The sequence below is a fragment of the Camponotus vicinus genome, unplaced genomic scaffold (assembly GCF_025532165.1).
Source record: "Camponotus vicinus isolate PSW18456_S1 unplaced genomic scaffold, iyCamVici1.0 SCAF_5, whole genome shotgun sequence".
Classification (NCBI taxonomy): Eukaryota; Metazoa; Arthropoda; class Insecta; order Hymenoptera; family Formicidae; genus Camponotus; species Camponotus vicinus.
The window spans coordinates 20,397,422-20,413,138 of NW_028141977.1; the positions used below are offsets into that span (position 1 = coordinate 20,397,422).

Here is a 15,717-nt window from a genome sequence, read left to right on the forward strand (position 1 = left end):
GCCGGAGGATTCGCGTTTGCATACACGTGGCACGTGACACGTGTGTCACAATGCAGCAGGCCCAAGCTACATGGCACGTGTCGCGTGTCATAAGCACACGGTGAGTATCAGCCGTGGAATCAGCGAGATCGTTGAACGTAATGAATATCCGGTCTCATTGGCCGTCCATCCGCCATCTGGGTTTCGATATCACCCAAGCTGTTTTAAAGGTAAAGAAATAAGAGAGAAAATTCAATAACGCACCACCGCATTCAATTTTTGAGTTTAATTCTCCCTTCAATTTTTGAGTTTAATTCTCCCTTCTACTTGTTTCATCGAATCATTCATTAAAGGAATGATGATTGAAATATATCTATGTGTGTGTATTGTGTGTTCAATAATTACATCCGTTATATCCTATTAACCAAAATTGCTTTATATAAGGAACAGGTGAATTCCGTTATCTACTTATGCAAGTATTTCTCTAGTGCGGTTAAAGTCAATTTCACGGAAGATTGCAAAGTGCTCCAAAGAGAACGCTGTCCGACGTGCAGCATTCAGTACTACTCCGAGTCTACAATTTGTTCGCGTTTTGTTTGAATTTCTACGCTACCTTTGCTCGATGTTGCCGCCGTCTCTTGCAGTAGTTTAATTACCGTATTTTACGATTTTTCCGTGACAAAAAATGGAAAATGACGGGCGCTCGACTTTGCAATAATTACCAAATGTGGATCGCGCACGCGAATATGTGTATGTTCATCGACAAATAGCGAAATGTATGTAGTATTACCGTACGTTGCCCGTATCGGTCTAGAAATGTCATTCGAATGTCGAATATGACATTTAATCGATAGCATCAATAACGATAAATTACTGCAATTAATTCAACGGGACGCAGAAGCATTAAACGATATGTTTATGAGACACATAACGGATCGTTTTTGTTTCTCCATAATTATGAGATCGATCAATAACTGTTATTATTCGAATTTTCCTCCTTTTCGCTCATTATTCTATTTATTATTCTCTATCTCTCTTTCTCTTATATATACACACAGATTTATAATAAAAATATATAGTCCAAGCGTACAAAATTATAATGACTTCCTGCGAAATAGCAGCATTACCGTAGATATTTCAACGATCTAGAAATAGATTAGAAAGTCGAGAAAATATCCAGGAAGATCTAGTATAAGCGAGTAACTTTTTATAACGAATATTGCTATAGTTGCTAATATTGCGAGTCATAATGTGTTATTAAAGCAACTTTTGTTCGTCGATAATTATATATTATATAATAATTGCTTGTAATTTGTATTTTCCATGTATTAAAAACTTTTGAAAAATAATGACAATAATAAATTTCAAAAATACTGTGCAAAACTTGGAGTAAATTTTTTGTTTCAGTTTTATTCACTCATGTTATTTTATATTGCTAAAAATATAACGATGATTAATTAAAGAAATTAATTGTGTTATTAAAATGACATATAGGCCACAAATGTTTTTTTAATTTCAATCAATTCGCCAACAATCTTGTACACATATCTACAAAACAGTGATCTTCTTCTATCTTCAGCGTAGACTTTATTAATCAAAATTCTTCCGAAAGCTTCCGCGAAGCGAAAAGTAAAGCGGATGCGGATGGACTCGTGAAATTAGAACCTTAGAAGATATCGTTCTTCGAAGAACATGCCTATGGAATGCACTCGATAACCTTGGCTCGTAAGACGGGTTTAACTTGCGCGCAAGATTGCGTTCTACTTAAGACGATGAAGTCTCGAGTACTTTCTGTAATATCGTCTTCTTACTATAAATCTAATCTTTGAAAAATCTTTTATTAAAAATGCGCAATGAGACATATATATTACTGATATTCAAATAGTCGTGCGTAAAAAAATAAAATAAAAGTTAAGTATTTTTCTCATATCATTCACTATTTCAATCTGATTTTTAATGAATTATATAATTTTAACAGTTACATAATTTTAAAAAGAAAAGGTAAAAAAGAATAATATAAATATAAAACTCGTAAAAGTTTACTCGACCGTTTAAATCCTAAAAAAGTTCTCTGCTGCCTTTCACCACTGCATCATTAATACGCCGGCTAAAGAAATCATCAGATAAAAACATTTTTGTAATTTATCACGTACATTAAACTTACGCTAAAATAGAGTCTATAAACAGATAGAAAAAAATATAATATTTTTATTAACGTTAAATTTTTAATCAAACTTGAGAATATATATTAGAAAATAACAATTCTACATGCGATCTGTCAAAATAGCGATATCGATTCATATCTGCTATTAAATTATAATTATTTTATCGGCAACATATAAATTCACGAGAAAAGGAATCGTTAAAAATGTCGAAGATACAATAATGCGTGACAAATTCTTTCGTAAATTATCACTATCTGTCATCGAATTTTGTTTGAATTTAAACTCCGATGAGATAGCATTTAATTTGGCTTGGAAGCGTATACAGAGTGTAAAACGTTGCACGTGCCGTTAGTAAGCAAAATATTCTTCGATTTCGTATCTACATGTCTACGAACCCTCTGATGTATCGCGAGCAATAAAGCCTCCGCTATTATTAGATCATCCGGAGGACCTTGTTATTTTTTTCGATATAAAGATCGTAGTCCGAGCTATCGATTTTGCGCTTTGTTCATATCAACCCTGAACCACCATTGCGGCTCAAATTGGAAGTCGGTCGATAGAGATACTGACGTGAAACCTCGGAGCTATGCATCCTGAGTGAAGCATTAGACAAACAAAAAAATCTCAATCAGAAAATCCGTATCTCGAAGCATCGATGATTGTTCCATCGTTAATTCGTTTCTTTACGATCTTTACAAACATTTTCTATTATGTAATTAATTATATAATACTAAATGAATGAATTGTATGAATTATACTTTAATTTCAATATAGAATATCTAATTAAAATTTTTAATTTTCATAAAAAAAAAACGATTTTAAATTGATAATTCTATTTCTGGTTGATAATTTCTATTTCTACAATATAAAAATTGAAACCATCTATGCATGCATAATTTTTCTTATGTATTTATGAGTATTGATGGAAATAAAAACTTATTACTTAAGATAAAATATACTTATTAGTTGAGATAATTTATTACTTAATATCTAAGATAAAATATATTTAAATATATTCTTCTCCTTTTATGAAAACGTCATCAAGAATATGTTAAATGTTATTTGTTATTTAAGCTTATAAATTAATGCAAGAAAGGAGACATATTAATCACGCAGATAGAGAATTATCAAATGTAGAGCGACTTGTATTCAACCTCAACTATTAGTCATTAACAAAGAAAAGACATAGTGACAATAGAAAGTACCTCACGATGTTCATTATACAACAATACGCTACAATGACTATTGTAAGTCGATTGATTGTTTCACGAAAGCCAATAATTACTTTAATTTAAAAGCACTACACAAAGATAATATATACTCAGTTTTGCAAAAAAAAAAAAACATAGTGCTATTGTTTTTGTGAAATTTTATACATATATAGCCAATATTTTTTATATAAATTTAATTTTTCCTTGTGTTAATTGAAAAAATTGCTCGTTAAAAATTTCAAGCATATAAATTTTGTGATAAAAATAGCCTGTGTGATTTGTATTTATTTATTTTATTATAAAAAAGAGCACCACGTACAGATACGTATTCTAAATCATCTCGCCTTTTTTTCCTCTTTTTTAAAGTCATGACGTAACAGTTGGATAAAACACGACATAATCGTTCAACTAACGGAAAATCGATATATTACTTTGTAAACACATTATCAAAAGGATCACCGGAAGTTTGCGGCAACAAAAGGCTAGCAAGAGATGTGTCATTTTCCACATAAAATCGTGAGAAAAATATCTGGTTATAAAAACGTAGAAACCTTTAATAAAACGCTTTTATATGACGACAAAGATAAAATATGTCACATGGAAATAAAAGTGTATATATAATCAGATATATTCACTTTATATGCTATTTTAAAATCGTCCCACTTTCGTGCCAAAAATGTTAGATGTCAAAAGATTAATGAAGAATTGTCTCTCGTGATAATTATTCATGCATTCAGGTTATATAATATGGCATGATGAGATAAACATATAAGCGTATATAACATTTTAAATAAATATATATTTATTTATATTCACAAATCACTCCATTCGTATTTGTCACTGAAAAATAGAGATAAAAAAAACAAACTAAATATTATTTACAAAAGGTTTTTTCAAAGTGTAATTCTTAATTTATATCCATATGAGAAAAAGCTGAAAAATTATTTAATGTGGCATATATTTTAAACTCTTCAATATAATTGCATATATTCCAATCGACAGAAATTGCATGCATATATACATATATGTAATAAAAAAGTTTAAAGAATAATGCAATATTAAATTCCGTCATATTAAGTTTTTCTTTCTAGATAATTATCTCACTCTGAATATTTTATCTATTATTTATATTTATTTATAAAGAGATGTTGTATATGTAAACAATAGATAATAGATAAATATATAGACAAGATTTTAAATTCATAATTTATATAAAAAAGTCTGTTTTATTCAAATTTATATAAAGTTCTAATTAAAGTAAATTTTAAAAAGTCACATTTTCATTATGCTATGTTTATTCCAAATCTTTCATTTTTTTTGTTAAAGCGCGATATTTTCCAATGCAACCTAATTAAGTTATTTATTTATTTCACTTTATATTTAATTATATTAATTATATTAATTAATTTTATTTATTAATTCCAAATTTTTCTAATACTCGAGGAATACATTTTCATGATTAGTTTTTAATCGTTAATGATTTTTACAATGATAAGATTCTTCGTTATGACAGATGCACAATCGTAGGATTATCTTGCTCAGAGATCTGTTTCGATCCACGAAACGTGACTCGATCGGTGCCATTCTCTCGTATACGATAAACCTAGCCGTAATACGATACACTCGCTGTTTACCAAGGGGAAGTAAAACGTGACGCAGGATATTGACGATTTCGTGTCACGTGTACGCACGCGTGACGCGACCACGAAACAATTCCCATCCGAAAGCCAACCCCACAATCGATAGAAATATATCGCGGATCAGTCCTTGATTGTTATCCCATCATCCCATTATGCGTGGATCAAAGCCGCTCGACCAGACGGAAGCTATCAAATTATTCACCAAAATTCCAGTCCATCCCGATATCTCTATATCCTGATGAAATTCGTTACGATTAATTAGCAGCAGCCCCTGATACCTGAGTTTTCAAGTAATCCTTGGATAATTTGCAAAATACCTACGAGATCATTCAACTCTCAATCTTTAAATTTATTTACCAAGACATGAAACAGTGTAATTTGTCTATTGAAAGATATTTTTTTAATTGTGATATCGAAATTTTGAATATGCATGCGAGCAAATATTTCAATCATATGAACGATCCATTTTATATTTTATAAATTTTAGTTGCGTATTATTTCGCAACTGTATTGTAAAGTTTTTCCAAGTTGAAACAACTTGACAAGCTTGATTTATAACTATCATTTATAGTCCTTAAATAACAAGTTATTTCAAAGAGGAGAGGGGAATAAAATTTTTCTACTTATTATATGTATAATTAATTTTCCAAGATAATCTTCAATCTAATATATATCTTCTATCTATCTATCCATATATATATTTTATAGAAAGCATTTTAATTTTCCAAGCATTCTTCACTTATTGTTAGACAACAATATTCATAAATATTTATAAATAATTAATAGAATTTAATCCCGGAGATGTGTGAAAATTTATCATCTGCCTGACACGTTTACGTATACATTTTTAATAATGCATTATCCTCGCGCGTGCAAAACGCGAGTCGTTAGGAGTGATTTAAAGTTTCTCACCGGTCATCCTGCGTGACAGTAATGTCGGGCGGGGGCGGAGGGGGCGAGGCACCGTCTGTAGCATCCAGCTTGCCGGCTTTTTACTGCGCTGTTTGGCTTCTTTCGAAATATAAAGAGAGAAGGGAGAGAGAGAAATGATGCTCCGGTCGATGAAGCGCAATACGCACGTCGAGAAGCAACTCGCGATTCACGCCGGCGACATCGCCGTCAATGTTGACCCCGTTGAAATCTTGCGTCTTATCGATCACTCGAGTAAATCGCGTTCGTACACACGAGCAACGACCTCGGTATCTCGCTACACATCGATAATTGTCTAGTCTCTGCTCCGGATCTTATCTTCCTTGGTTCGAGATCGGCGCTAAAATATTCACCTGCTTCTTTCTTTTCTCTTTCAAAGTGTCTGTCCAAGTCTGTCCAAACTTGTCCAACTGTTAATTCGCGCTCTCCGGAAAGTACGATGACATTGACGGTTAATCCTCCGAGAACTCTTCAAACTTTTGAAAAGTTTCTATTGCGACTTGCCAGAGATATCCGCAGAGACTCTTGTCTCTTCTTTGCAATCCTCTCGCGTTAATCCTCTCTCGAGTGTCTCATCCAACTGATTGCGATTTCATAAGACACGCTGAGCCGTACAATTTCGCGGGATCCCGAACGAGCGCGACCCGGTCTCGTCGCAAACCGTTATCCCGCGCTGATTCGCGCTATTAGATTTATTAGCGGAGAATAATACTAGCAGAACCGCCGTCGCGTTACGTGCGAACCGAGGCTCCGGTGAAAGCGAACAGCCAGAGAGGTTTATCGCGCGGAGCTCCCAGCTACGCTCGTCCTCTCTCGTAAACGCGGTCGCCTGCTCTCCTGCGCGCCGAATACCAAACCGATTCGCGAGTTACTCGCCGATGCTCGCCAGGCGGTTACTGCCTCTCCAGGTGCGCCGATCTTCGTAAAAGCGGTCGCCGTTCTGCGCAGTAGCCCGAAATATTCGACCACCGCAAATATTCGATCGTCCGCGGGAAGCAAAAAAATTCCCTGGCGAATTCTAATCGATTATCCCTCGTAAATCTGATGTATCTTCCAAGCTTCGTTAGACGCTGTCTTTCGTCGATGCGTTAATTCGCGCTGCGCAAAAGTCGCACGGCAGGTTCGATTCTATTTTTAGCCGAGGGATCTCGTGGACTCTCGAAAAGTTTTTATCGCGACCCGCTTTGCGATAAAGGGAGGGACCCTTCTTTGCGATTCTCTCGTCGATTTTGCCTCGATTCTCCCTCGAGGGAACCGCGCGCGATTAGATGCACCGCAAAGTACTCTCGCTGGTATAGTTGCATAAACGCGCGGGTCACTGCACGCGGCACACGCTTTTGGCGTGCAAGGAGATGAGGTGCACGCAGCACCAAACGAGTTTCAGGCGAGTCGCTCGATCATCCACGCGCCGCTTTTCAACGGCCGCCCTCGGCAATCACGAAAATGCTCTCCTGCACATAATCCTGGGAAAGTTGGCTCTGCCTCTGGTGACGCGAGCGTTTGCGGTAATAAAAGGGAGAAATTAAATTCCCGGATGCGATTCTTGGAACGAAATTCGGACGATGACAGTGGGATTAAATCTTTGGGACTTTTAATAAAGTCTCAACTTTATGAAACGAAAATCGTGCGTTCCGTCTCTGTAGATCGGTAGCGTACAAAAGAGCTCCAAGAATGTTCTCCTCGATTTCAACTCGACAATGCAACCTCTGTAAAATTGGGTATATTCAGCGATGGCTTTCTCCTTGGCGATAAAATTGTAATCGTGAGCTGTGGATTGAAGATACTTCCCAGCACTGGATAATCTTCTCAAACAAATGTCATCCGCGCTCTCGCTTGCTGCAAAGCTGTTTGCTCTTGCAGAGGATGCTGAAATATTCCAGTGTTTATCCTTCAGTCGTACCGCGGAAACTGCGTACACTATGTTCATCAAAGATCTCAGCAGCAACAAAAATGAAATTCCTCAGGAGAAATCTTTTATCTCTCCTTCTCTCCCTACCTAGCAATCTTTCGAATATCTTTAATTCCAAGGTCTCGTAGACGTTTCGCGTTGATCGAATAACGTTTTTGATGGAAATTATGCGTGTCGCGCAACGACGTACACACGACAACCGTGTTTCGTCTCCTCGAGAGCGATTACGTCACTTACACGGATGGGAAACGAGATTGCATCCGGTTTACGAGCCGGGTTCGCGCGAGGATTCGCAAAAGCGTATTAAAGGGTGTCACTTTTGTCGAACGGGCGAAATGAGCGCGAGGAAAATCCATCGATATCGATCAAACCGCGCTGAATCGATCTTCGATGCACGTCTCGCTTCGTTTCGATATTGGTACCACTCGACGAATGACAATCCCGATACCGTCCATCGCGCAATTCCGAGGTTCTCCGCGGTCTCGATTTATGCACGATGCGCTCGTATCCCTCCGAAGAGTGCGATCCTCCGGACGCGAGACCCCGGACTGGAAATCGCGAGATCGGAATGCGATTCGCGGGTGCAGTCGCTATTAATCGCAACGCTCGCCGACCGTCACGGAACACTCGACAAGACTGGAGGTTCCCTCGATAGGTGAGGCCGACCTCTCTCTTTCTCTCTCTTTCTCCATCTCTCTCGCGCGCACGTTGGACAGGGACGTACTCGGCACACGCGAGCCAAGTAGAATTTATCTCATAAAAAATCATGAATATTTACAAAATGTGACAAATTATCGAGCACTGTGCACTTTTTTAAAATATAAATATCAATCATTTAAAAATCGTATAATTTTTCAGAAATATTTTATGTAAATATTTTATATAGCTTTATATACATACATACACACACATATAACCGAATAATATTTTTAGAAACAAGAGCTACTTCTCAAGAGCAACAATTATGTAACAGTGAAAAATTATAATTTATATTTTAATCTTATTAATTACTATGTCCGAAATTGGTTCAAATTTTTCTGGACGCAGTATCTCATTTTTTACTTTTTATCTCAATTTTTTAAAATATGTTTTACTTGTTTTCGCAGAGATTTGAAAAAATGATCGTAATCTATCGTGCATATCTAAACTATTTTGTGTATCAGCATATGTTTCGAAAATTAGACTATCGAATTAACAAGTATATAAATGAAAACGTGGGCATGATTATTAAATGATTAAATTATTGCGATATCGCAATGTATTATCGAGTCGCGTTTATTTTTGCAATACACTAATTGAAATTGCGTCGATTAAAACAAGGAGCCAATATATTGTTAGAATTTTTCACGGTATTTTTTATGATATGATGGCGACTCTAATAAATTCTTTACCGATTTACATACATTATAATTAGACTGCCGCTGTTTAAAAATTTCTAATATGCATTGTACAACGCAGTTTATTTGATGTGCCAATTAAAATTGCGTCGATGCTATATTATAGTGATCACATTACGTGTTGTTTTATATCAGTTGACTGGTTCAAATTGCATCGATGTGACGTATTATAATAACGTAAGCTTATACTTTGTTTGAGGCGCACAAGATTTGACAAGCAATCATAACATTTTAAACAGTGTGTATGCAGTGATAACAAAGAATAAACAAAGAACAGAAATTAAATCCGAATGAAATCAAAATTTTAAAAAAATTATACATATATATTCTATATAAGATAATCTTTTATTATAATTATCGCAATTATAATTCGCAATTAATATAATTAGAACATTAGCTTATTTAATTTGAAAAAAATACTAATGATTACAAAAAATAAGACAAATATCTATTAACAAATATCTACAACAAAAATTATGCATATTAGAAAAAAATTAAGGAATTTAAAATAGGAAGAAAAATAGGATATTTTGCGTTTCGTCCTTTTTTCTTATCATTTCACAAGCAAATTGGGAAGAAAATCAGATTAGTGTCGATAGTGCATACAGCACTGCATGTAGCCTTTCTCCCTCTTTCTCTTTCTTTCTTTCGCCCTTTCTCTCGCCCTCTCCCTCTCTCTCTTTCTCTCTCCATCTCTCTTTCTCTGTGTACCTCGCTCTCTAATTCCGTCTCCGTCGCACCAAACGAGATGTATTCGCTTTAAGTAGGATGTTCTCCGCTCCCTCCTTTTCCCTCGCTCTTCAACCCGATCTCTCTCCTAGCGTTTATACCGAGGTACCGCTCGGGCGAGTTCGTAAATTTTCGGCACAACTGACAAAGAAGGGAATAGCGAAACGAGGTGATATAAAACACGAAGGAGAAGTAAGAGAAAAAGGAAAGATAACAGATATTAAATAGCGAGCGTTAGATGTATGCAAAAATAGCAAACGCAAAAGGACAAAAGAAACATAATACAGTACAAAATAAAGTTGTAAGCAACATGGACAAAAATAAAAAGAAAATAACAAAACGTCATTTATCTGTGTAAAAACCAAAAAAAAACTTGAAAAGCGGCAATAGAATTTTACGAGTCCCAGAGGAGAGAATATGAACCTCCATCTCAGGATATTTCACAAGAAAAATAAACATATAATGTAAAAAAAAAAAAATAAAAATCTGAGAAAGAAAAAGAGAGATACAACACAACAAGAAACAATAAGAGATGCGTCATTTCATCATCATAAAGAGGCGAAGAACGGTGACACCAAAGATAAAAAAAAACAGAGACAGATTTAGCAAGAGAGTGACAAAGAGTGATGAAGACAGGGCGAGGCATGGAAATGATGAGAAAGAACAGATTTAGAAACGATAGAAAAAGAGAGAAGGAGAGAAATCGAGGATCGGGAGAGGGGAAGGTTCTCCCACGTAACCACGCCCCACGTTCGCCGACAGATTTTTACACGCGGACGACGAGAAGGGAAGGGAAGGGAAGGGAAGCGTCGAGGCGACCCATGGGACGCTAGAGTCCGGTCACCCGTTACAGCTTGGAACGTATCCTCTCTCTCTCTCTCTCTCTCTCTTTTCCCCGTCTCTCTCGCTCCTTCTCTCTAGGGAGAAAATACTACGGGACATCGTGTCCAGGATTTCCTCTTCTCGGAAACCCACCGTGATCTCGCGGACACGCTAGAGCTGCGTTGCTGCGTCTGCTCTATCATCGAGGCGGGAGGGGGCTCGGGCAGGAAACGGGGCATTAAAGGGACCATAGAGATTAATTTGTTGGAATAAAAGGCACGGTGCGCGCCTTTTTTATGACAGTGCGCCGTGTCTCTGTCGTCTATTCGTCTATGCACATGCAACGCGACCCGTTCCACCAAGCGGCAGCGGAGCGTGTGATGGCCGCGGATAATAAGCGCTCCACATTCCCTTTTTTTTTCCGCGAGCGGCATTGCGCGCCAGTAAAGAGCACCCGTCGTTCTCAACGAGCGTGTGTCTTCCGCTTAAACAGTCTCTTTAAACGGGAAAAAGAAACAATATGGAACATCGATTTAGTTACATCGCAATCCGCCGTATGCGGAAGTTACTTTTTTCGAGCTTACTTTTTTAAATAATATCAAGCATCGATTCCCCAACTTTGTATACCAGTACTTACTTGTCGAATTTAAAATCTAAATTTTCTATAAAATTACTGCAGATTTTTGGAAAACTAATCTATCACGTCATAAAAATAAGCGCGAAACCAAATTTTGTAGAAAGAAATTTAGTTTCTTGAAATTTTTATATAAATGTATTTATCATGTGTTTGTGTTGCCGCGTCTTGAGTAAATAAAAAAGACGCAGAAACTCGAAAAATATATATATATATATTTGGATTGATCCGTTTACTATATCCTCGTAAAGCAACAAGATTGATTAACGAGAATTTCCTCGGCTGAGAGAGAAAATGGTGACCGTAACCCTGACAGAGAAGTCAATTTATGATCGCTTTTAGTCTGCGGGTGACGTACATCGTGTCTCAAAATAACGTCGCACGAATTACACAACCATTAATTCATTAGCTGCCGCGTACTATAACATCCTTAATACGAGATTATAAACTTTACGCTCGTTAAAATTTAATTCATTGTTGAATTTAATGTAAAAAAATAATAAAGTGAAAAAACGTGTTGTGTATTATGTAATAAAAATTTGAAACTATAAAAAATGTGCATAATAATTTTAATCCAATTTTTACTCGTTTATCACACAATCAGTAGTATTAAATTGTCGCCAAAATATTTGCTGAGAAATGATTCTTTCGTATAACTTTTTTATATCCAACTAGTTGGATATATGTAATTGGACATATTTTCTAATTGCAAGTTCTGATAATTCCGTTTATAACATATTTCGATTAATTTATACAAAACTCTACAAGAAGCAATCTTGCGATTTAAAATAATTTTTTCGACACAAACACAGATTATTAGATTTGATGAAAGATATTAAATTCAATCCTTTTTTTCTCAAAAACCTTATTAGAAATTTAAAAAAAAAAATGATGCCGTGTGATGCGATTGCTATCTAGGCGTTTCTGGCACACCCGGTATTCGCACGAAGCCACGATGCGCGTATTACCATCGATTCCTGTCTCGACAGATTCTTCTAGAAGAAAACATATTCGATATGATATTAAAAAGCGAAAAAGGGGACGGCGATACCTATGTCGCTGGAAAGATGCCACGAGAAATGCAAACGTGACGCGTATGAAAATGTTGCAGCCGCGACAATATACACGTATACTCGTATATCCGCAAATGTCCATTTGTATACAATATTATGGAAAATATCTCTTCCACGAGAGAGAAAGAAATATTCTCCCACGATTAGTATATGCGACCTATATTGGATTACAAATGCCTCCGTTTTATGGAAATATTCCATGAAATGTGTAGAAATATTTCTTTTTTTCTCTCTTTCGGCCTTCGTGCATAATTATGAGAGTAGCGACGAGCAATTAAATGTTTCAATTAAATGAGCATACGTCAAGAGAAAGTTTTGCATATCTTGTACTTTCTCATATTTTTAACGTCATGCGAGAAATATAACGCGATTCCATACGGAACAAAAATTATCATGTTCCATGAGGCAAAAATATATATCACTGTATTAAATCTTACCTTGATCGGGGGAGGAACATGGACCCATCGATGAACACGGAACCGGAGAGAAGTATGTACCAACTTGTGGCCAGCTCGCCGGTGCTGAAAAAATTATATATAATGTTTATCTTCTCTGTTATATATCCTAAATAAATTTTTAAAATAATTAAATCAAATAAAAAAAAATGTAAATATAAAGTTAAATTTTTCAAGAGTGTTTACCGAAAGAATACTCACTGAATATATTAATAATAAAAGTTGATTAATTTACCAATCACAAACAATTAAATTTCGCATTAAGAGATTTCTATCTTCTCAATTATTTTTGTTTACGAGCGACAACGCAATCTTTGCTGACATCTTTGATTCTAACAAGTTCCAAGAGAACCTGTAAGATTACGAACAGTTAACGAACCATCGCCGAGTTAATGCATGACTGGCATCGAAAAATGAAGAATGATGATTGAAAAACAGCTGATCGCGATCACGCGCAGTTCAATTATACTTCAATTATACACGTTACACATTACACGCTCGGTACTTTTGTACACTCACTTCCGATTTACTTATTTAAACGCGGAATTTTTTATTTTCGACGAATAAAACGAGTTTACAACGCGGACGTGTTTCGCGCACATAACGCGACACGGGAAGTGGCGGGAAAGCGCGGAAGGAGTATCAAACATGGCGACTGGTTTGAACGTAGCACTGCCCTGGCGAAAATAATTATCGGAGCGTAAGTCGAATGTAAGGAAAGAGTAACAGAAGTGTAAACGAAGCTTCTAGGAGGCGTAAATTGAAACAACGAAACGTAAACGAAGCGTTAACGCTTCGTTTACGTTTCGTTGTTTCAATTTACACCTCCTAGAAGCTTCGTTTACACTTCTGTTACTCTTTCCTTACATTCGACTTACGCTCCGATATTTATTTTCGCCAGGGTGCATCTCGGCGATATGACGTCACATGACGTCGCGTACAACGAAAAAATCCGATAAAAAACCAAAGCATCGTTTGTCTTTTTCTTTTTCTCTTAAACTCATTTTAGACAATTAATTCTCCCCAATTAATTCGCAGACACTTAAAGACAAAATTCTAACACTCTATCATATATTTTATCATGTAATTTTATTAAATGCTGCATACTTTGATGTCGTGTGCGTATTAATGTATAGCATGTAAAATTATAAATAATCATCAAAATATAAGTTGTGTAATTTTATTGAAAAAATTCTCTCTTTCGATAATTTATATTTCTAACTTGCAGATTTTTAAATTACACACACAGCATCGCGATTCCTTCATTTATTTATTCACCTTATTTAGGTATGAATTAATTAAGCAAACAAACCTCTCGACGTAGTCGATGATAGTGAACTTTTTTTTGTTTGACTTGTCGAAATGTCGATTTAAAACACATCATCTCGGGCTGTTTGTAAAATTCCTCACGACAAATTATAATTTACGTGATCGAAACATATACGGTATTTATCATACGAACACAAATACACATCGAATGGAGACAGTATCGAGAAACGGTAACTAAATAATTTCGGTTTTTACGAATGAGTTCGAAAATTCTACTCGTGAAGCAGAGTGCATTGAATTGACCAATCAGAATGAAGAAATCTTTGCTCCTTTTGTCACTTTGCTCCACGGATAGAATTTCTGAACGCACTTTAAAAGTCGACCGATGGCGCTGTTGACGTTACCATTACATCAGCGTGACGTCACATCAGCAGCGCACTACTACGTTCAAAACAATCGTGTTTTAAATACGCACTTTCACGCTTTCGCCAACTTTCTGTGTTGTTGCTCCCTCAAAATTACGTGTGTGAAGCACTCTGTCATATATTCTTTATTTGTTGAAAATAAATTCCGCGTTTAAATATCGAGAATTTATAAAAACATCGAATCCTCGCTCTTGTCTTCGGAAAAGTGTGTAAAAATCTTAACATTGTGTTTACTGTGCGATGCATAAACTACAGTCTTAAATGTGAGAGGAATCTGGTATGTAAACGAGAAAATGATCTAATTGTGTGTATAAACAATAGGGCTAGCGCACAAACATTGTCGTAGCACCTTGCGCCACCTTACGTGAGAACCTTACATTACGTAAGCTAATGTTACTTTCACGGTACGCGAGAGTATCGTAGTTCGATAAGAGAACTTTACAACATTATCGAGCTATCGATAAAGAAGGTCTCTGCGAAATCTTCAGAGGCTACATCTTCCAAATTTATAATGCATTGCATTTGATACAATCGCACACGATATATTTCGCATATGATACGATTGCAGAAACTAAAACTCTATTTTTTATAAAAATTATTGTAAGATTTTAATTACGATTAGAATATGTGAATTTTTGTTGATATGATTGTTTTAACTTTAAATTAATAATTCCACATAATTTCTAGTAAATAAATCTTGAACATTAGATATCCTTAAATCTTATTAGGATATACAGTAATATCAATTTAAAATATTTTCTCGCAATTTTCAATAATATAAAAACATTGCATTATCGAATAAATTTAAAACGTTTGATATTCCTCTTAAAATTGTACAAAATCCCTTAAATTTTTAGATGCGTATACATAATAATTTAATTGTTCTCGAGCATCATAAATGCATATTATGTGTTTCGTACTTAACATTTTTAATTTTTCTACAATTATTTGAAATCACTCGATTCCGAAATCTCTCAATAACATCAAGTGGAAATTAATACTAAAAAATTAATACAAGCGATTTCAATACTCTTTTCAAAGTAAAACGACAAAATGTTTTACATTCACGTGTATATCTT

At 35.5% G+C, this 15,717-nt stretch overlaps 1 protein-coding gene across 2 annotated transcripts in view; it reads right to left on the reverse strand.

Annotated features, from left to right (window-relative positions):
* The window catches only part of LOC145971791 (rap guanine nucleotide exchange factor 2), a 117,504-nt gene that overhangs the window by 69,670 nt on the left and 32,117 nt on the right, over positions 1-15,717 (reverse strand). The window contains exon 4 of one of the 2 annotated variants that reach the window (XM_083099844.1): positions 12,927-13,010. In XM_083099844.1, the coding sequence (XP_082955970.1) occupies positions 12,927-13,010 (84 nt within the window). Of the gene's footprint in view, positions 1-5,907; positions 8,457-12,926; positions 13,011-15,717 lie in introns of those variants that run through there. The other variant, XM_083099848.1, reaches the window with a different exon arrangement.